The 22,958-nt window shown below is 40.6% G+C and overlaps 1 protein-coding gene and 1 long non-coding RNA gene across 2 annotated transcripts; one reads left to right on the top strand and one right to left on the bottom strand.

Annotated features, from left to right (window-relative positions):
* The first annotated feature begins 33 nt into the window (after nucleotides 1-33).
* Nucleotides 34-1,107, top strand: LOC119263038. The gene is made up of 3 exons (XR_005130059.1): nucleotides 34-67; nucleotides 362-502; nucleotides 930-1,107. It is a non-coding gene; the product is annotated as an uncharacterized LOC119263038 (long non-coding RNA).
* A 2,310-nt stretch (nucleotides 1,108-3,417) lies between these two features.
* Nucleotides 3,418-21,497, bottom strand: naglu (N-acetylglucosaminidase, alpha). The gene is made up of 8 exons (XM_017700732.2): nucleotides 21,027-21,497; nucleotides 15,514-15,661; nucleotides 14,262-14,408; nucleotides 9,769-9,854; nucleotides 9,281-9,537; nucleotides 7,642-8,369; nucleotides 5,386-5,861; nucleotides 3,418-4,899 (listed from the first exon to the last, which is right to left on the bottom strand). Exons 1-8 carry the CDS (start codon nucleotides 21,485-21,487, stop codon nucleotides 4,890-4,892), a joined length of 2,313 nt encoding a protein of 770 aa, XP_017556221.1. The 5' UTR covers nucleotides 21,488-21,497; the 3' UTR covers nucleotides 3,418-4,889.
* Between the last annotated feature and the right edge of the window lie 1,461 nt (nucleotides 21,498-22,958).

A 22,958-nucleotide genomic window follows, 5' to 3' on the forward strand; every position in this document is an offset into this window, starting at 1 on the left:
CATCACCTGCTATATAAAAGCACTGTCTCCTCACTGGGAGTGAAGAGAGCGAGGCAGCACGAGAAAGGTAGGCTGTAATCTCTTGTACCTGCATTCATTTTAAACTAATTTGATTTGGCTTCCCAAGGCTTACGGTTTGGGTTTTAGCATTTGACAGAGAGATGTTATTATGATAAAGATGTTATTTAATATTTTAGCCCTGAAGAAAAACACTGCAGAAGACACATAATGAGAGCGGTAATAATGTCTCCTTAATATTGCAGTGTATAAGGACATATTCATATTACCACTGAGATGTGTAAACACACTGATTTCACACTACAACCTGATCTGGAACTAATTATGCGTTCTGCTTCTACAGTATTCACAAAATCTCTGCAGGATGAAGAAGGCTGTGCATGCTGTTTTGGTGCTGTGGGTGGTCTCTTTTCCAGTGGGAGTCTTGGGCAAGTCAATCTTCGAGAAGCTCTGGACGCTGGAAAATGCACAGAACCGAGACCTGGTGAGCTAACAGTGCACTGTTGTACCTTAGTATTCACTAATAGTAAATTTGATGATTAATTTGCAATATTTTAAGGAAAGAAAGCAAACCAATGTGTTCAGTAAAGCTCTTCTTTCTCTTCCCTAATATATTTTCTGTTCTGCACTGCTGTTTCTTTCATCTTCTGTTCTACTATTTACATTCTTTTTCGACTCTGCTGTGTTCTGTTATTTTAAATTCTGTTCTATTATTTTATCATATTTTATCATATTCTGTACTATTCTACTCTGTTCTATGATTATATCCTATTCTAATAATGTTTGGATCTTCTCTGCTTGATTATATTCTACAGTATTCTATTCTGATGTACTTCATTTTTTATGCTATTTTATTTTGTTCTCCTCTGTGTTATATTCTATTTTGTTCTATACTGCTCTGTTCTCCTCAGTTCCTCAGTGCTCTTCAGTCGTATTTCAGTGACAGGGGCATGTACGTGGATCGCACAGCTCCAGAGTTCCCAGCGCTGGTGCTGAAGAGCATGCAGGTCAGGGCAGCTCAGAGGAAAGAAAGATACTCTGATTACCTGGAGTCGTCCATGGAAAACATATATCCCACAGGTTAAAGCAGGTAGAATAATTGTGGTTTTTCCATTCTGCAAATGCACCACTGATCTGTTCACTGTTCTGATTGATACCTTTTCTGTCTTTCTTTACCAGATGAATGAGATGCCAAATGTATTTATTTGTTTTTGTTCAAGTTTTACAAAATAAATACTGTACTGGTCAAATCTTAAATGTGCTCTCACTTCACATCTATGCAGTTTAAACTGCAAAGCAAGAACCATCAGTGCATACATATGTGATCAAGGATGCTTCATATACACTATTCTACACACAAACAGGCCACTTTATTAGAAACCCATACCTTGCAGGCCTTCATTGGGGGTGTACAGTGGTGTACACCGATATAGTAGATATATAAGGTAGATGTATCTCATACAATAAATTACCTTTTAATGGAAGTACAAAATAGGGTTTCTAGTAAACAGTGAGTGTAGATTACTATACAAGCCATACACCATCCACTTCCATTTGTAAGAAAACCTTTTCACCACCTATCAGACATTCACGCCTTCTTGATCACATTTAAGATCAGCAACCTTAAGATGCCTTCACAGTGACAGCAGAGAGCATGCGTCATTTGAGACATGAAGGGAACTTGGCCTTCATCCTTTGTTTTGTTGTCCTCTCTTCTCTATTTTTGTCTAGAGAAGAGAGACTCTGAAGAACCTTTAGATTTCTACTTATCACAGGACACGGACAAAAAGCCTTAAGCTTAGACTATGCTGTAGCGTTCAACCTTCAGTTATTCATCTCATAGAAATAGAAACCATTTAGGCTTTAAAAACGATTTTTTTTACAACCCCAATTCCAATGAAGTTGGGACGTTGTGTAAAAACATGAATAAAACAGAATTTGATGATTTGCAAATCCTTTTCAATCTATATTCAATTGAATACACTACAAAGACAAGATATTTAATGTTCAGACGGATAAACTTTATTGTTTTTTGCAAATATTCACTCATTTTGAATTTGATGCCTGCAACACGTTCCAAAGAAGTTGGGACAGGGGCAACGTTTCTCAACACGCATTTCATCATCTACAGTCCATAATATCATCAAAAGATTCAAATAATCTGGAGAAATCTCTGCAAGTAAGCGGCAAGGCAGAAAACCAACTGAATGCCCATGACCTTTGACCCCTCAGGCGGCACTGCATTAAAAACTGACATCATTCTGTAACGGATATTACCACATGGGCTCAGGAACACTTCAGAAAACCATCGTCAGTGAACACAGTTCATCGCTCCATCTACAAGTGCAAGTTAAAACTCTGCCATGCAAAGCGAAAGCCACATATCAACAACACCCAGAAACGCTGCCGGCTTCTCTGGGCCTGAGCTCATCTGAGATGGACTGACGCAAAGTGTCCTGTGTCCTTTTTTTTGGAAATCATGGACGTCGTGTCCTCTGGGCCAAAGGGGAAAAGGACTGTCTGGTCAAAGTTCAAAAGCCAGCATCTCTGATGGTATGGGGGGTGTGTTAGTGTCCATGGCATGGGTAACTTGCACATCTGTGAAGGCACCATTAATGCTGAAAGGTACATACAGGTTTTGGAACAACATATGCTGCCATCCAAGCATCCTAGACTGGCATGCCTGCAGTCCAGACCTGTCTCCCATTAAAAATGTGTGGCACTTTATGAAGCACAAAATACGACAACGGAGACCCCGGACTGTTGAGCAACTGAAGTTGTACAACAAGCAAGAATGGCAAAGAATTCCACCTACAAAGCTTCAACAATGAGTGTCTTCAGTTCCCAAACGCTTACTGAGTGTTGTTAAAAGGAAAGGTGATGTAACACAGTGGTAAACATGCCTCTGTCCCAACTTCTTTGGAACGTTGCAGGCATCACATTCAAAATGAGTGAATATTTGCAAAAAACAATAAAGTTTATCTGTTTGAACATTAAATATCTTGTCTTTGTAGTGTATTCATTTGAATATAGGTTGAAAAGAATTTGCAAATCATCGTATTCTGTTTTAATTTATGTTTTACACAACGTCCGAACTTCATTGGAATTGGGGTTGTAAACAGATTTTATCTTCTTTGAGTCCAGCTTTAACAGGATATGTAAGACTTGATGAAGATGTTCAGAACATTTAAAAAAAAAAAAAAAAAAAAAAAAACCAGCATACATTTCCAGAAGTAAGTGGTTAAGTGGTTTTAATGATGCATTACATTTTTTCTTCTTTGTTAGCGTGAAAGAGGCTACAATTTGAGTTTGGTCCATAAATGAATAAATACTTTAAAGTGTAAAAATGATATAACTGCGGAAAAAACTCTTAAATGTACCATGAAGGACAGACATTAGTGATAGGAAAAGAATAGGTTTTATTCACCAAGATACAAAAATAGCATTTCATTTTCAGCAATTTCTAATCACATTCAAATGGATTCCTGACAATTAATGCTACTTACACTCATAAACGAAAGTGCTCAAAAAGACAGACAGGCACTTGTACTCTACTGGGTGTAAAATACATAATTTTGAACTTTTAGTCCTGCATTAAGATTTACTGCTTGGTAATAACCTTCTGAAAGTAAGTGTTCAAAGTGTTCAAAGTCATTAAGTTCAAATATTTTTGTGATACATGTTCAATGTTGGCTCATTTTTTTTTTTACTTAAAAAATATCCTGCTTCGGTAAAATTCTTGATTTTTTTTGTCCTCCCATAATAAAAGTAGAAAAGTGTAAACAGTGATCTAGAAATAGATTTCTTTATAAAAGTAAAAAACAATTTTCAAAACAGAAATAGCATAAGACAATAACAAAAGGTGTGCATTATTATCAGCTCCTTGACTTTACAATTACACATTATTACATTATCCTAGCCAGTAACATTAATAATAGACATTTTCTCATAGTGTTTCATCATGACTGTACAAGTGATTAAGACAGATGCTGGAACTCTAGCTTCTTAACATTTATATAGATATTTATAAACTAAAATATTTTCCATGAGATTTGGACTTACGAAATATTTACAACATTTCACAATCTCATATTTAATATTTACTCTGGCACCTGAAAATTCAATAGAAGTGGAATTTCTAATTCAAAAGTACAACACAATACACAATAAACACCGTCTTGAATCAAACTAACTTTCCTTCTAACTTTACTCTGGACTTTTACCTCTGAGCATGTGACCTTCCTTCCTGGCCAAATTGGATTCAGCTACAACATAACATGCACATGCAGCATAATACACACTCAAGAGCCAGTTTATTAGAAACAACTATCTTGCAGGTCCACCTTGTTGAGGTCAAAAACTGACCAATGATTAATGAGGTAAAGGGTGTCTCAGAAATTGAGCACCAACAGATCTACAGTTTACAGTCTGTAACTGCACATCTATACTGTAAACCTAGAAGTTAAGTGGACCTCATAAACAGGTGAGTGAATGGATGCTTAGGGTAGTGGTTTCTGATTAAGTGGACTGTTAGTGTGTTTAAATGATTTATGATCTGTACAATAATTTTTGTGCTGCAATTTGCTCACCCTTTCTACATTTAGCTTGAAAAGGCTTTATAAAACAAATCTGTTGGTTAAAGGTAGGCCTGTGCCCAGTGATGTTTAACAGAGAAACAGAACCATGGTAACTGATGGTACAGTCAATTTAAAGACCTGTTTTGCATTTGTGGATTTATTTCATGTAAACCACTAAGATTCCCAAATGTGAATGTAACATCCCATTTATTGTACCTAGAATGGAAGAGATTATTGTAGAAATGTAGTTCTTGAGCTGCGCTGCTTGAATGCGCTCAGGAATGCAAGCAGATTTCAAAAAATCCTACAAAAAAAAAAAAATCATCTAATGAGCTTGATCTTTAAGAACAAGCTTTTCAAGCATTTCATAAACAAACAAATTTCTGGAACAGAAAGCATTGCTATCATTATTATGACTATTAATAGTACTAGAAGTTGTAGAAATAGCAGTATTGGTATCTCAGTACATCTGTTAAAGCTTCTAGATCAACCTATGTTCCTGGAAGTATCAGCAGATGTACTTAAAATAATAATAATAATAATAATAATAATAATAATAATAATAATAACAACAGCAACAGTTTTCCTTTTCTGAGTAATTGAGACTACATCACATGCTAAATGTGTTCACTCACATAAGCTAAGCTGACCCTCTCCTTCTTTTGTGGTCTATAGTATCACCACTTCAGTTAGATTTGATGTTGGTGTGTTGTGCTTGGCAAATATATTTTTGCACTTTTTATATTTTTTTAATATTCAGTCTATGATAGCTGAGACAAACATGCCTTACTTCAACCTCTTCAGTGCATGTGGATAATACTTGAGAAAGATCCGTCGGGCAATGTCGTAGGTATCCCCGCTCGGCTTGGACGGGTATTTTCTCTGGTTGTAGATGAAGCCTTTCTCCACCTGGAACACAGCCTGGTTAAAAGTGTCCTGCTTGAAAGGACGGCTACGGTCCAGACACTCCACAAGCATGTTCACAAACAGGCCCCAGCGCTGTGAGTAATAGTCCTCCATTAGCCCTGCCCACTCCTTGCTGGCATAGTCGAGGATGTTGCCATCAGGTCCCCAGAGTGTGATCTGGTTGCGAGCGTTCAGGTCATACAGCTGTGCTTCCTGCTCATCGAGGCCCAGTGACCGTGCCTGCTCTATCCATGCCCCTAAAAGGAAATGGGCATCGCTGGAAAGGAGACGGTCCAGTTCAGGTAGCAGGTCATAAACAAGCACGCCACCAGCTGTCAGGACTTCTGAAAGCTTCTGAGCCTGAAAGTCAAATTAATTTGATTAAACTAGTTGAATGCAACTACTAGTTAAACTAGTAGTGTGCAGTAAATAATAAGAGCTCTTTAGAAGCAAGTCAGTTTTAACACACAAAACATTAAATTCAACCTTGACCTCAACATTCAGACCTTCAGAAGGCCTGAAATACATGTATGACTGCGTATCAGCCAAGTAAAGTACAACCCCAATTCCAATGAAGTTGGGACGTTGTGTAAAACATAAATAAAAACAGAATACGATGATTTGCAAATCCTTTTCAACCTATATTCAATTGAATACACTACAAAGACAAGATATTTATTGTTCAAACAGATGCAAATATTTGCAAATATTCACTCATTTTGAATTTGATGCCTGCAATACATTCCAAAGAAGTTGGGACAGGGGCAACAAAAGACTGGGAAAGTTGAGGAATGCTCAAAAACACCTGTTTGGAACATTCCACAGATAAACAGATCAATTGCAAACAGGTGAGTATCATGATTGGGTAGAAAGAGAGCATCCCTGAAAGGCTAGGTCGTTCACAAGCAAGGATGGGTGAGGTTCACCACTTTGTGAACAACTGCGTGAGCAAATAGTCCAACATTTTAAGAACGTTTCTCAAAGTGCAAATGCAAGGAATTTAGGAATTTCATCATCTACAGTCCATAATATCATCAAAAGATTCAGAGAATCTGGAGAAATCTCTGCAAGTAAACGGCAAGGCAGAAAACCACAAATTGTTTTTGGAAATCATGGAGGCTGTGTCCTCCGGGCCAAAGAAGAAAAGGACTGTCCGGATTGTTATCAGTACAAAGTTAAAAAGCCAGCATCTCTGATGGTATGGAGGTGTGTTGGTGCCCATGGCATGGGTAACTTGCACATCTGTGAAGGCACCATTAATGCTGAAAGGTACATACAGGTTTTGGTGCAACATATGCTGCCATCCAAGCAACGTCTTTTTCAGGGACATCCATGCTTATTTCAGCAAGACAATGCCAAGCCACATTCTGCATGTGTTACAACAGTGTGGCTTCGTAGTAAAAGAGTGCAGGTACTGCCTGCAGTCCAGACCTGTCTCCTATTGAAAATGTGTAGCGCATTATGAAGCGCAAAATACGACAACGGAGACCCCGGACTGTTGAGCAACTGAAGTTGTACATCAAGCAAGAATGGGAAAGAATTCCACCTACAAAGCTTCAACAATTATTGTCCTTAGTTCCCAAATGCTTATTGAGTGTTGTTAAAAGGAAAGGTGATGTAACACAGTGGTAAACATGTCCCTGTCCCAACTTCTTTGGAACATGTTGCAGGCATCAAATTCAAAATGAGTGAATATTTGCAAAAAACAATAAAGTTTATCCGTTTTATCGTTAAATATCTTGTCTTTGTAGTGTATTCATTGTCATAGTGTATTCATTCATCATCGTAGTCTGTTTTTATTTATGATTTACAAAATGTCCCAACTTCATTGGAAATGGGGTTGTACAAAAAGATTTACTCTACGTAACAAATTTTTTTTCTATGTAACAAAAAAATCTAATTTACACAGTCTTACCCTTATCCCAAATGTAGTCAGTCAGTCAAAAGTTTACAGCATACTGCTGTCAATAATAAAGGGGACATGTATTGACAACACTCAGTGTTCAATATGGCTGCTACTACAGTATGTCCAGTGTCAGGAACCTCATAAGCAGCTGAACGACTACATTTGAGGTAAGAACAAAATTGTTAAAAATCGTATTTTTAACCAAACTATTGCTCTAAAGAGGCAGTGTTTCACCTGGTATGCGTCTCTTATTTCTTGGTAGAATTCTGCAGTAAGGAGCTGTAGAGCCTGTCGCGTCACATCCACCAGATCATACCGGAAGGTTTCCACAGAAAGCAGTGAAGGTGCAGCCTCAAATAGCAGCCTCCATGCCTCATAGATGTCAGCCGGGTCATACCAAATATCTGTCTGCATCTTTAAAGACGGCCTGCGCACCAGTGGACTTCGGTTGTGGTTCTTGTATCCAGGGATGGTGCAGTTGTACGCGCTCCGGAACAGGAGGCGCCAGGCGACTGTCAGATTGTCATCCATGCTGCCATAGCGGCGGGAGGCATACAGCGACACCCATTTGACCAAGTTTACGGGTTCCTTTCTCCAGGCCAGCTCAGACATCAGCTCGTAGACCACTGGGTTTTGCTCGATGCCCTCAGGGGCCATGCCCAGCCCCACCAGTGTGGAGTTGTGGAAGCGGAGGGCCTCAAAGGGGCCCAGGTTGATCCTCTCTACTGTTCCAAACAGACCACTGTTTCCTCCAAAGTTATGCAGCATGCACCAGATGAAGGGCTGCCCATAGAAGGACTGAGTGAAAGAGTACGCAGGCATGGACTCTGCAAATAGATCCAGCACAATCATGCGGCCCAGCGGGACACCACGTAGCAGGGCCTCCACCTGGGGAGGCTTCCAGAACTCGGGGTCATTGACAAACAGCCAGGCCTGCATCAGCCAAACCGCCTTTGGGTCCACTGCCAGAAACAGACAACAAGAGAGGAAGAGAGTGAGGGAGGCAGCCAGGGAGGGCATGAATAAACAACAGTGAGGAGAATCTATGATGGCCAATGTATGTGAGCACCAACAGGGTGTGGGAGTAACACAGTTTTCATGACACCTCGAATAAGAAGCAGACAGTCTGGGGTTGAGGACCCCGACTGTGTCCCAGAATTGCAGGCGGGTCAGTTCTGGGTTATGAAACTAGAACAATTACAGTCAGACGCGCCATGGACTGAACACGGTGCTGGAACATTAATTGAGGCCGTCTAGCTGACACTGAGCTTGTGTGTGTTCTTCACTCAAAGCAGGCAAGCCTTTTAACATTAGCCACTTCTCCAATAAGAGAAGCTCTCAGCCTTCTCAACTGCTAATAGATCTGTCCTGTAGCCGATGTATTAGTGGCCAACATATTAAATAAAAAGGAAATTTTAAATTAATATTATAATGAATAATTATTATTATTAAATTATTGATATTATAATTAACAATAATTTAAATTACAGACATTAACTTGGTGCCTCTTTTTGGCTCATGTATGTTTGTTAGTGGTAGGCTTTTTCTGTTTGCTCACCAATATGGCTAGCATAGGGCCCTACGTTTCAAACCAAACCTCTAGATAGTACAGATTTTTGCACCAATGTAACTTGTAACAAATAGGAATAGAGTGAAAACGTGGACCAGGACGGTTTTGAGAACCGCTTGACTAGAATGGAATGAAGCTACCCAGCACTGGATACTAGGGCAGTGGATACCTGAGTTTTAACTAAAACGTACAAGTTTTAAAATGCTTTGGTTATTGGTATCTGTATAAACCAAATTCTGTCAATAATCTGTTTAAAACAGTGCACCCCCTATAGCAACCAATCATTTTGGACGTCTGTAATACCTGAGGTCATAGTGGTGAAAACAGCACGGCTAACTGAGGCAAGATAGGCAGGGTCAGAGGAGGCAGGATTCATCTCATTAAAGGTGTCAGTGTTGTAGATGTGGTCTGTCCCAAACTCCCTTACAACCTGGGACAGGAAGAGAGAGCCGATTCTCTGGAAGAGTGGGTCACGTGGGTCCAGGACATAGGCACAGGAATAGCTGCAGTTAAAATGGCTCCAGGGACCCAGCTTGGTCACATTTGCTTGAGGAAACAGGCTAAAGACAACATAATGGTGTTTAACTCTTGAACACAGGATTCTGAAACTGTTCCATTTGGGCCTGCACACTATGCATAAAATGGTGACTATAGCATTAAATTATTAAATAGTAATAACACATGACAAATCATATTACACAGTCACAGTTCTGTACCAACTCAATTTCATGAAAAACACAGATTAAGATGGACTAGTCTGAAATATTTTGGTTTTTACTGAAAGTTGTTACCGAGTGATTCCCTGAGGCACAATCCCTGAGAAGGCCGGCAGTACAGGAATCATTCCAAAAGCTCTCATACGATCCAAGATCTTAAACTAATGGGAAGAAAGACATCTGAAGTCAGATTTGAATAATCCATTTGATTGTCTGCAGCATTAAACTGCACAAATAAAGTAAATCATCTTTGTCTTGTAATCTGCTTTAATGTAAAACACAAAGACTGTCTGGCTTCATAACATTCTATAGCAGTGTAAGGCAGTGCTTTTTTACCCCAGCTGTGCTTGCTAATTAGCTAGTCTTCCTCACAAAAAACTTTTTTTTTCCTCAAGAAACATGAATGCAAGTTGTTTTGAAGTTGTGAAAACATTTGTTAAAAATGAAAAAGACATGAAAAATACAACCCACTTCCAAAAAAGCTGGGTCGCTGTGTAGAATGTAAATAAAAATAGAATGGAATAATATTCAAACTATGTAAACCAAGTAAAAAACTACAAAGACAGCATATCAAATGTTGAAACTGAGAAATTTTATTTTATTTTTTGTGCCCATTTTGAATTTAATGCCAACAACACATTCCAAAAAAGTTGGAATGGGAGCATGTGTTACATCACCTCTTCTTTCATCAACACTATGCAATCGTTTGGGAACTGAGGAGACCAATTGCTGTAGTTTTGAAAGTGATACGTTTTCCCATTCTTGCTTGGCATAGGATTTCAACTGCTCAACAGTTTTGGGTCTCTTTTGTCATATTTTTCATTTCATAGCAATCCAAATGTTTTCAATGGGTGACAGGTCTGGACTGCAGGCAGGTCAGGTTAGCATCTAGACTTTTAATATAGAGCAATGCAGTTATAATACATGCAGAATGTGGTTTGGCATTGTCTTGCTAAAATAATCAAGGCCTTCACTGAAAAAGATGTCATCTGGATGGCAGCATATATTGCCAAAACCTGTAAATAGTGTTTAGCATTAATGTTGCCGTCACAGATGTGCACATCACCCATGCCATGTGCACTAATGCACTCCTATACCATCATGAATACTGGCTTTTGAACTGTGCACTGATACCTAGCTGAGTGGTCTTTAGTCCAGAGGACACAGTGTCCATGAACTCCAAAAAAAAATTTAAATGTCAATTTGTCAGACCACAGGACACTTTTCCACTTGCCCTCAGTCCATTACAGATGACCTCGGGCCCAGACAGGGTGGCAGCATTTCATGATCTTTTTTATGTAGAGTTTCCTCTTTGTGTTTTAGAGTTTTAACTTGCATTTGTGGGTGCAGCGACAAACTGTTTTTACAGACAGTGGTTCTCAGAAGTGTGTCTGAGCCCATGCAGTGATTTCCTCTACAGAATCATGCCTGTTTTTAATGCAGTGCTGTCTGAAGGGCCAAAGATCACAGCCAGCAAATGCTGGTTTTTGGTCTTGTCCCTTGCATACGGAGATTTCTCCAGATTCTCTAGATCTTTTAAATGTTATTATGTACCATAGATGATGAAGAGCAAAAATTAGTTGCTATTTTATGTTGAGAAATGTTATTTTTGAATTGTTGCACTATTTGCCTGTGCAATCTCATTCTACCCTGCAGCTCCATCTCCAACATTCTTTGACCAATTTATCCACTATTCCTCCTCAACACATGTCCAAACCATCTCAACCTGGCCTCTCTGGCTTTATCTCCAAACTGCTCCAACTTCACTGTCCCTCTGATCTGCTCATTTCTAATCTTGTCCATCCTTGTCCATATCTTGGACTGACCCAAGATATTTGAAGTCATCAACCTTTACGACCTCTACTCCTTGCATCTTCACCTTTCCATCTGCCTCCCTCTCACACACATGTATTCCGTCTGGTCTCTACTGACCTTCATTCCTCTCCTCTCCAGTGCAAACCTCCACCTCTCCAGATTCTCTTCAACCTGCTCTCTACTCTCACCACAGATTACAATGTCATCTACAAACATCATGGTCCATGGAGCCTCCTGCCTGACCTCATCTGTCAACCTGTCCATCACCATTGCAAACAAGAAGGGGCTCAAAGCTGATCCCTGATGTAACCGTACCTTCACCTTGAAACCATTTGTCACTCCTAGTGCACACCTCACCACTTTCTCACTATCCTCATACATGTCCTGCACCACCCTAACATACTTTTCAGCTACACCTGACTTCCTCATACAGTACCACAGTTCCTCTCTTGGCACCCTATCATATGCCTCTGTACTTCTCTACCAACACTCTCAATGCAAAAATTGCATCTGTGGTACTCTTTCTGGGCATGAAACCAAACTGCTGCTCACTGATCTGAACCTCTCGCCTTAGCCTTGCTTCAACAACTCTTTCCCATACCTTCATGGTGTGGCTCATCAACTTTATACCTCTGTAGTTACTGCAGCTCTGCACATCACCCTTGTTCTTAAAAATGGGGACCAGTACACTACTTCTCCACTCATCAGGCATCCTCTCACTCTCCAGGATTATGTTAAACAACCTGGTTAAAAAGTCCACTGCCTTCTCTCCTAAACATCTCCATACCCCCACAGGTATGTCATCTGGACCAACTGCCTTTCCATTCTTCATCCTTTTTAAAGCTGCCCTCACTTCCACCTTACCAATTCTCTGCACTTCCTGATCCACTATCTCTCCCCCCATTGTCCTCTCTCTCTCGTTTTCCTCATTCATTAGTTCTTTAAAGTACTCCTTCCATCTACTCAACACTCTCTGTTTACTCACTAGTACATTTCCTAACCTGCTGTACATCCTTTCCAGGTCTATCTCTCTTTTTAGCCAAACGATACAAGTCCTTTACTCCTTCTTTACTGTCCAGCCTCTCATACAGCTCATCATAGGCCTGAGCCTTTGCCTTTGCCACCATTCCTTTTCGCTATGCGACTAGCCTCACAGTACTCCTGCCTACTTCCTTCATCTCTCTGGTTATCCCACTTTTTCTTAGCTGTCTTCTTCTTCTGAATACTCTCCTGGACTTCCTCATTCCACCACCAACTTTCCTTGTCTTCTTTCTTCTGACCAGACGAAACACCCAACACATTCTTGCCAGTTTCTCTCACCACCTTAGCTGTAGTTTCCCAGTCCTCAGGTAGCTCCTCACTGCCCCCAAGGGCCTGTTGCAATTTTTCCCTGAATTGCCTGCAACCATCCTCCTCCTTCAGCTTCCACCATCTAATCTTTGGCTCTGTCTTCACTCTCTTCCTTGTCTTTGTTTCTAATCTCATTCTACGGACAACCACCCTATGCTGCCTTGCTACACTTTACCCTGGTACCACTTTACAATCTCCAATCTCCTTTAGGTGGCATCTCCTGCTAAGGGTATAATCCATGTGCACCTCCCTCCACTCTTGTATGTCACCTTGTGTTCTTCCCTCTTCTGAAAATATGTGTTCACCACAGCCATTTCCATTCTCTTTGCAAAATCTACAACCATCTGACCTTCCGCATTCCTTCCGTCTTTCACACCATACATACCCTGCACCTCTTCAACCCCTCTGTTCCCTTCACCAACATGTCCACTGAAGTCTGCACCAATCACTAATCTCTCCTCTCTAGGGACACCATCTACCACTTCATCCATCTTACTCCAAAATTCCTCTTTCTCCTCTAACTGACAACCAACCTGTGGTGCATATGAACTGATCACATTCAAAATTACACCATCAACCTCCAACTTCAGGCTCATGATCCTGTCTGACACTCTCTTTACATCCAGAACACTTTTCACAAGCTGTTCCTTTAGGATTATCCCTACTCCATTTCTCTTCCTCTCTACACCATGATAGAACAGTTTGAATCCACCTCCAATGTTCCTGGCCTTGCTTCCTTTCCATTTGGTCTCCTGGACACACAGAATATCTACCTTCCTTCTCTCCATCATGTCTGCAAGCTCTCTGCCTTTACCAGTCATTGTCCCTATGTTCAGAGTCCCTACTCTAACCTCCACACTCCTGCCTTTCCTTCTCTCTCGCTGCCTTCTAATCCACCTTACTCCTCTCCTGTTTGATGGTCTTCGACCTACAGTAGTCCAGTTTCCACCGGCACCCTGCTGGTCAACAGCACCGGAGGTGGTCGTTGTTAACCCGGGCCTTGATCGATCCGGTATGGCAATCATATTTGTGATCCGCATGATAGTTTTGGCACAAGTTTTACGCCGGATGCCCTTCCTGACGCAACCTGCACCATTTATCCGGGCTTGGGAGAGGCACCAGAAGTACATGAAGTACACCCCTAATGGCTGGTTTGCCATTTTCAATTAAATATAGGGCTTAAATGAGTTGCACATCATTGCATTTTGTTTTCATTTACATTTTGCACAGCATCCAACTTCTGTGAAAATGGAATTGTACATATTGATAATATACAATCGTAATATACAATAATACTATTAGATATACTGCCCAAACATACACTGGTAGTACAGTGTCTTTTTTTCTAGAAGACACTTAAATAGACTCTGTGCAGCAAAGTTCTAAAAATGCAAAGATCATACTTGCAGAGAGAGCTGTTTGATGTGCCAGGACTGTGGCAGTGGCCCTCCCCACTCAAACAAGTTCCCCATCCGATTCCATGCCAGGAAAGCAGGACCTGTGAAGAACTGATTGATCTCTGTCTGATTTAGACCCAGAGACATATAAACCTAGAGCAGAGCCAGAGAATGAGAGACAGACAGCAGGTGATTCAGAGGTAGGAGATAGATAAAGAGAAAGAGGGAAAAGAGGAAACAAATGTGTCGTCAAATCATTTTCCGACTTCTGGTGACCACATGGATAGTGTTTCTCCGGAATATCCTGTCTTCTGTTTGGGTTTTCAGGCTTCTTTATGTGCTGGTTCTTGATTCCTCTGATTATATCTATCCGTCTTGTAGCTGGTTGTCTTTTGACTCTTTTACCTTCGACTCTTCCAAGCATAATAGTCTTTTCCAATAAATTGATTCTTCTCATCATGATTCTTCATTCATTTGTTTTCTTTGCTGATCAAGGTACTCAAAGTTTGTGCCAACACACAAGTTCAAAGACATCTATATTTTTCCTGTCCTGCTTGTATATTGTCCAGCTTTCATGTCCATAAAGAACCACAGAGAAAACGAGATAAATTGTTGCATTTAAAGATCATTTTCTTGGTACAGAAGTGGTTTACCATTCTTCTGCGCAGTTGAATTGATGTCTCTGTTGTTGGCATTGGTGATCATCCATTGATGACATGGTCCTATATTGCTGCTGCCCAATATAGGTGGTAGGTTTAGTGTGGCACCTCTGCTAAGACCCTAAAAGGAGTTAAATCTCCAGGCAGCATAGCTCTCTGTTTTTCCAATGCATGCAAGCTTCCTTGCCTCAACAAGGCACCATACCATGAGTAGGAAGTAAATATAACGCAACTTATATATTTTTCTTGTCCTGTCAGTGGCCTGTTGGCCATGCCGAATTGACCTTAAACCACTTAAAAACAAATGAAATTATTTGCTAGTATAGTACTGGAAAAGCCCATGACTATTAATAATCTTATATTACTGGAACAGTAGACTAAAGGTAGGTAGAATTTGGAAATCGTTGATAGGTGACTCTAGGCGGTCAATCAGTTCTATTAACAGTTTAATTAACTAGCAGTGATTAAAAAATCCAGGACTGAAAACTGGATTCATGGTCTGTAGTTGAAGACCTCTGCTGTAAGGTCTTCAACTATGGACTTCATGTACAATAAACTCACCTCTGCACTAATGATTTCTCTGATGAAAGGTACCTCACCTCTTGCCATAATGCCTCCTGCCCAGTGAATGCCAGGGGCAGATTGATGCCATTCAGCGCCATCCAATCGATCTCTCTCTGCCATCGTGGCCAGTCCCACCATACAGTGGAGTAGCTCTGGGTGCACACATTCTGGTAGTACCTGAATCTAAATACACACAAAATTAGACAAACATAATGGAAAATTAGACCAGAGAGTTGGGTCTGACCTACATATCATTTGCCCTATAAACGCAGTCTATATTAAAGGAGTGATTCAGGGATAAATTAAATGTACACAATGCTCCACTTAGATCAGATCTAGTCAATCAGTTAAGACATGATTGGGGTCCATTATGCTTCTTTATATTTGTGCTGGACATATGAGGACTGTTGATGTATAAACCTATAAAACATACAGAATCGTAAACCACAGAATCCGACTCACCTTCATGTGCACGCATGCAGGCATATATACATTACATTCACAAACTGTATTGTTACATTCACAAACTCTATTTATAAAAATCTTCATTTGAAAAATTTAAGATTAACAGTAATGCATAAACAGAAAAAAACAGTAATTGTATATATACGGCATGACATTCATGCATGCACAGTAGACTTCAGCACAACACTGTCTAGAATGGTTGTTCCCAGTGTTCAGACAGCTTGAATTTAATTTATATTTTATAGATTACAGTAAATCATAATGTGCCCTAAAAACCACATTGGCATGTCTGTTTCACTTTAAAGGGCCTTAAAGTTGAGAGAATTTAGGTGATTTGTTGAAAAGATCTGAGTGACTACTGACTTCTAGTATTGCTTATCAACTTTAGCCTACTTTAAGCTAAATAAGCACAATTTAGACAACAAACATGTCTACATTATCAGTTTACATTATAATACTCTGTGAATCTCTGCTTCAGATTGAGGACGTACAGTCATATATGACAATTCACTGTTTAATTAAAACTACTGGGGGCAGATTTACTAAGACAGGCACTGTTTACCAGCAGTCTACTGACACTTTGCACTGGTGGGGATGGCTTATTTAGCGCCTTACCTACGAAGAACTTCCATGCAAATGAACACAAGAAACAGCTTGTAAAGCTCAACATGTCCGTTTATGGGAAAAATCCCATTCTTCAATAAAGCCGCTAACTATTTATATTTGTAGATATTTGTCATTTTGTCATATATTCTACCTTTCTAAACCTAAAAAGTCATTCAGGCATTTGCTCAGTATTCATTTTATCACTCATCTTTAGTCTATAGAGTAAGGTCACATTCTGATTGTGCGCTATTCCCAGGCTTGCAGTGTGTGCGTGCATGTGTGTGTGTGTATTAGAGGGCATAATGCATGACTGCCCATGTGTATCTAATGAGAGAAACACACAACCACAAGACTTAAAAAGCTCCGTCCACCACGCAAGTGTCCACTGTGCTTCCACCAAACAATAGCAAAGGGGACACCAACAATGCACCATTTTTCATGGGCTTTTGAGTCGCACAGAACACCGCAGAGGCTGCCCTGCGGGGGCCCGCATAAATACATACATAAGACAAACAAACATGATCCTAACCCGATCATACTGAGCAAATTAACAGAATGAAAAGTTTCTCAAGATAAACACTGTCAAAGACAGCTGTAGCCTAAACAGAAAATGCTGAGCATTTCAACAGTATAACAGCTGCTGAGGGAAATTCTTTAAAACGGGCAATTCATGATATGTTTGCCATGCTGATGTGTCTGTTCATGCACATATTAAAGATTTCACTCTAAAGTTACAGACACACTACACATGTGCAGTTTCCTTCATGTTGGTGCAGCATACAAGCTAGCTAACCTGCTAATTATAAAGACAGAATAGTGAACATAATTATACAAGAAAACTCTATACCTCCATGAATGTAGTTCCACACTGATCTGTAGCAAAAATGTACATAACTGGCATGGTTGGTGACTAGTGTGGGGCTGCAGTTAGCCAAGGAGCTAACACTGCAGTCAGCAAGCTGGCTAACTTGTCCCCCACAAACACAGGTAGGTCATGGATCCTAGCACCCAATGGGCAGAAGACAGAAAGCACCCTGGACAGGTCACCAGGGGCACCTAGGGGCAATTTTATTATCTCCAACTGGCTTGTCTGCATGTCTTTGGACTGTGAGAGGTCACAGAAAGGACACAATCAAACTCATGCCCTTCTTGCTGTGAGGCCACCGTACAACCGACTTCACCATAGTCCCATACTGAAACACCATGGTAGCTATTTTCAGTTTGAGTGCTATTCTTAGTGATATATACTTGCTAGATAATGAGCATTATTTCCATGACATCCACACATCTAAATACTGATATGTCCATTGCATGCATTGTTTAGATTTCCTTTTTGAGAACTCTGTTTCCAAAACCTGACACTTAACTGCAATGTAGGCAATTCACTGGGTGCTTCAGGTTGTCTTGAAAGATCAGAGTAAAGTACATTAAAACTACACAATATTTCATTTTCTTCTGGAAATGCATTTTCTATCTGGTTAACATTTACCACACTATGCAAGGTTTCATTTGGTGTACATTTAACAGAAAATAGAACAAAACTGTCCAATCCAAAGAAACAAACCAAGGTCAGTAAGACTTTCTTTTTGCTTAGATGCAGGAAGCATGGGTTCAATCTCTTTGTTAAATATACAGTTAATAGCTTCATTAATGTTAAGTTACTACAATTTGATACCACATTATAACTATGTTTAGATTAGGTGCATTTTTTGCATGTAATTTGTTTAATAATTAGAGATAATGAGAGATGTTTCACTTCTTCTATTCCTATACTGAAACTGAATATCATCCAATATCAACATTGACGTATAACACTTGCAGCACTTCAAATGAGCATCTAAAAATCAGCTATCATGCTGAAACTACTCAAACTCTTACTAAGTTAACAACATCAGATCGCACAATGTGAGTGCGTGCTGTTTCAGGTTAGATTCTTTACAGGATTAGATGGAATTCACTTTGTTTTTTACTCTCTGATATCTGATCCATCATGTTCTGCTGATAGCATCCTAATACTTATACTCTGTACTGGATCAGTGCAATGACTTCAACTGATTAAACCCAATGGAATCAGGCATGTTTCTGCTTGATTGGAATGAAAACCTGCAGCCACATCAGCACTTTGTGGACAAGACTGGACTTATGGGGTTATGTATGTCAGTCTCTTGTGGACAAGACTGGACTTATGGGTTATGTATGTCAGTCTCCTTTGCTGAACATGGCTGATTTGACCACAATGCATAGCAGTCGCAGATACACCTCAGACAATCCAGGTCTGTGCTCATTTGTTTTAGTTTCCTTTCCTGTAAATGGATATAGCAGCTCTGTGGCCTGTGTTTCACTCTACACGCTTAAGATCAGGGGTCACCAGTCTTGTACACAAAGGGCCAGCATGGCTGCAGGTTTTCAGTGCAATCAAACAGGAGGAATTGTTTAGGAGAAGACAAAGAGGAATTGTTTGAACACTGAAAGCAGGTGATTTTAGTGAAACCTCTGTATACTGAGAGATAATTTTGTGGGTTTTTACCTGCCAATATAGTGATATCATGTGACCTATTAAAACCAATTAAAACAAATAAAACATGACTAGAAATATCATATTTTAATAAGCTTATAACATACTTTTAGGTCATAAAATAATAGCTCATATTTTATGCTACTTTTAAGTCTAATAAATAATAAAGGCAATATTTAACTAAAACTAACAACTAACCTTTATTTCTGCTTTGTTTATGTTCAGAAGCATCTGTAAAATAGGCTAAAATAGGCAAAAAAAGGTTCCTCCATGTTTGTGTACAGCTTTGTTTACTGCTTTCATATAAACCACATGAATGCATCAGATGCACAAGTTCCTCTTGAGAGAAAACTACCAAACCCACCTGCATTTGAAAGCAGCTTTGGAGAAGAAGCAGAACTAAACTGTGCCATTCAGAGCTACTCCGAGTACAGCACTGGGAACCACTGTCTGAGTGAGACAGGACATTCAGCTGATTTTCATGTGATCTCCTGACCAAGACATGACATTTGTAAAAGTACTTCAGTTACTTACGTGGCCTGTTTATTTGTTTCAGTCTCCAGTCTTGGAAATGGGTGATAGCTCTGTGGTCTTTTGGGTTTAATTAGATTACACACTCAAGCATTAAGATCAGGACTCATTTCCTTTAGCATTTTTCACTTAGTCCTGTTGTCCCTTTGTACTGAACATTTTAGTACTTTCCAACATCTTAAACTCACCAGCTTATTTCCAAGCACCCCATGAGAACATGCTGAACTTGTGTCACTGCAGGGCAAGGCCACTCCAAGACCACAGCTGGGGACCAATGTCTGTAAGGGCCTGTGCTTTTATTGCTTCTGTCTCCAGTTTTGCAAATAAGTGACAGGTCTGTGGCCTGCATTTCACTTTAGATCAAGGGTGTCAAACTTGGTGCCTGGTAGGCCACAGCTCAGCGATTTAGCATTTTCCCTCTCTAAACACTCTGTATTCAACTTAGGAAGGCCTTGCTAATTAGCTGGTGAGTTGAATCAGGTGTTTTTAATGAGGTAGAATGCCAAATTCCGCAGAGCTGTAGCCCACCAGGAACAGTTGGACACATGTGATGTGCTTTTGAGAGTCCGGGAGCTGGACTGTACATACTCCTCTACGTACAATTTTCTGTGACAAAAAAATAATGTCAAGACGTTCTTTTCGGAGTCTTGGGTAATTCATTTGAACACCTTTATGTGTTATAAAACCAAACTCTGTGAGTAAAATCAACCAGTGCTGTACTATATGCAGTGTTATAATAAGTGAATGAATGTATTCTTATTAGTTTATTTGTGGAAACACTGATCTAAAAAACTGAAATAGTTATTGGCACAGTTCTATATGTCAGAAGAACTAGATATCGGGATACTTGCTGTATGTTGTGAAAATGCCTTCACATCCCATATCTAGTGATGCCTATGTGTCTGCGCATCGCATCACATATCGTCCACCCTTACCCAGGGCAGTGGGCACCAACCCTGGTTCTGCAGATTTACTTTCCAGCAGCGTATGTTACATCCTCTCCATACCTAGACTAATGCATCCAATCCTGCCAATCAAGGACTTCTGAAGACGTTATTTAGCAGATGTGGCAGGTTGTGGCTGGAATTAAACTCTGCAGGAAAGTACATCTCCAGGACTTGGTGACCACTGCACCACTATCATCACAGGTTATCCAAGGACAGTGGACACCAACCCTGTTCCTGGGGATCTACTTTCCTGCATATTTTAGCACCAGCTTGTTTCTAACATGCCCCACCCTTACCACTACTATATTTGATCCAGCCATCACAATACACCACAATGTGTAAATTATCTGGAGCAGTTGTGGTTTGAACTACAGCCCACAGGAAAACAGATCTCCTGAACTAGGGTTGGTGACCATTGCTCTAGTGGGTATCCTATGTTGAGTCCATCGCTCACGCACGCTCGCTCTAGGAGGGAACCGCTCACCTGTACTGGCTCTGGATCCGAAGCACGCCAGTGAGGGGAGGTAAAGGACGAGGCAGGTCCAGCTGATCTCCTGACCACGACACATGGCAGTTGCAGAAGTATTTTAGATAGTTGTATATTCCGGTGGCCACCGCCACGCCGGTGTTTCCCACAGCCACGACTTTGTTGTTTTTCGTGGACCGAAGCTCGCACATGTCCAAGCCGTCGCTGGACAGACTGCCGTTAACGGAGACGATAAAATCCCGAGCGCGGTCTCCCAGCAGCCGCCGGAGCAGCTCCGTCACCGCTCTGGACTGCGTCTGATCGCCAGCTTTCGCTCGTAGGTGCTCCAAAGCGCCGTCTGCAGAGGCAGCGACGACGAACACGAAGAAAATAGTCAAAAACGAACCCCGCCACGAACGAGACACTCTACTCATTTCGAACATTTCGGCGACATCAGTTGCAGGAATGCATGAACACATCCAAACTTTTCCCCCCGCACCATTGATTACCTCGGAGGAACAGGAAGCAGAGTGCGACGACCAATCAAATGTGACTACGAGAGAATTCGGACCAATAGGATCGCTTCAAAACGAAAACACGGCGGTGTCCATCACATGATTCAAAAAGTGAGGAGGACTAGAATAAAGTCAATAAAGGGCATGTTTCGTCTTCTAAAACCCAAATTATAAAAACGTCATTTCTAATAGCGCATATCGCTATAATTTAATACTGTAGAACTTCAGAACCCCATAAATCTCAGTTTCGTCCGTGTCGAAAGGGCGCAAAAACTTGCTGTCTAGTTGTCAGTTAACATTATTGACTTTATTGTGTTTTTTGTTTGTTTTGGTAAATGCATTTCTTTGGTTCTCCTTGGTTTCTCCAGATTTGTACTAGGTGAAGGTTTTTTGTCCTTAATACTTTAGAGCAGAAATCTTGTCAGAACACTAACTAGACCAGTGGTCCAGCCCTGGCCCTGGAGATAGATATTACACCCTTCCTGCACAGTTTGGTTTCAACTTCTATCTTATAAGCCCCTTACTTAAATCTACTATTGATCCAGCCAATCATGGACTTCGGAAGAGGTTGATTAACTGGAGCAGTGGCAATGTGGCAAATTGTGGTTGGAACTATGCTCTGCAGTGTAGTAGCTCTCCAGGACCAGGATCGGAGACCACTGAATTAGAGGAAACCTGCCAGCACACAAGTACTCAGTACAGTTCTGGTACACAGTCCAGGTGTGCCCAGCCCTGGTCCTGTAGATCTACCATCCTGGTGCCATCCAGTACTATTTTCATTGTGGACTCACTCATGAGTGCCCTTTAGCATCTGACAAACCTGGAGGACATTACTGGATGGCAGTTCTTTTCTCTGCACATATTTAAAATGATTTTAAATGTAGTGGTATGGGCTGAGGGGCCTTTCTCTTTCATTTATAGCCTAGTCATTACATATTAAATGGCATTTCAATCATCAAATTTTTGCATCTGCAAGGGATTGCCCTAGTCTTTGAACTGTGTCAGCAGTCAGTGGTCTCTAGGCACTGGCTCCATCGATCTGTTCAGCAACTCAACCCTCCATAGTGGTATACTCTAGTAGGAATAGTGGCTAGTGCATATGTACTAGTCCATCAGTACTCAGTACAGTTAACAGTTTTTTATGCTGATGAAAGTTAACTATTTTTTCCCAGATAATACCAAAATATGAAAAGATTATTATTAAGTGACCCTAATTAGTCCCACAACAGGGAAATGTAACTCATCCATGCATTGAAACACCACATACACACTAGTGACATACTGTCAGCTCAGGGGATCGAACCAGCGACCTTCCAGTCACAAGGCTGGTTCCCTACCCTCCAGCCCACAGCTGGCCCCAAGATAAACATAATTGTAACTTGAAAACTGTTGCTGGTTTCTTCTTCAGAGAAGGAATAAGGGCAAATTCCTCAAT

The sequence above is a fragment of the Pygocentrus nattereri genome, chromosome 3 (assembly GCF_015220715.1).
Source record: "Pygocentrus nattereri isolate fPygNat1 chromosome 3, fPygNat1.pri, whole genome shotgun sequence".
Classification (NCBI taxonomy): domain Eukaryota; kingdom Metazoa; phylum Chordata; class Actinopteri; order Characiformes; family Serrasalmidae; genus Pygocentrus; species Pygocentrus nattereri.

Bases quoted from the DNA above. Each gene is read 5' to 3' on its own strand.
- naglu (XM_017700732.2), bottom strand. From the start codon at position 21,487: ATGTGTTCATGCATTCCTGCAACTGATGTCGCCGAAATGTTCGAAATG. The intron at 9,538-9,768 runs GTAACAACTTTC...TGTTGTCTTTAG, and splicing joins GTGCCTCAGGGAATCACTCG to CCTGTTTCCTCAAGCAAATG. The intron at 8,370-9,280 runs GTATTACAGACG...TGTTTCTGGCAG, and splicing joins TTTCACCACTATGACCTCAG to TGGACCCAAAGGCGGTTTGG.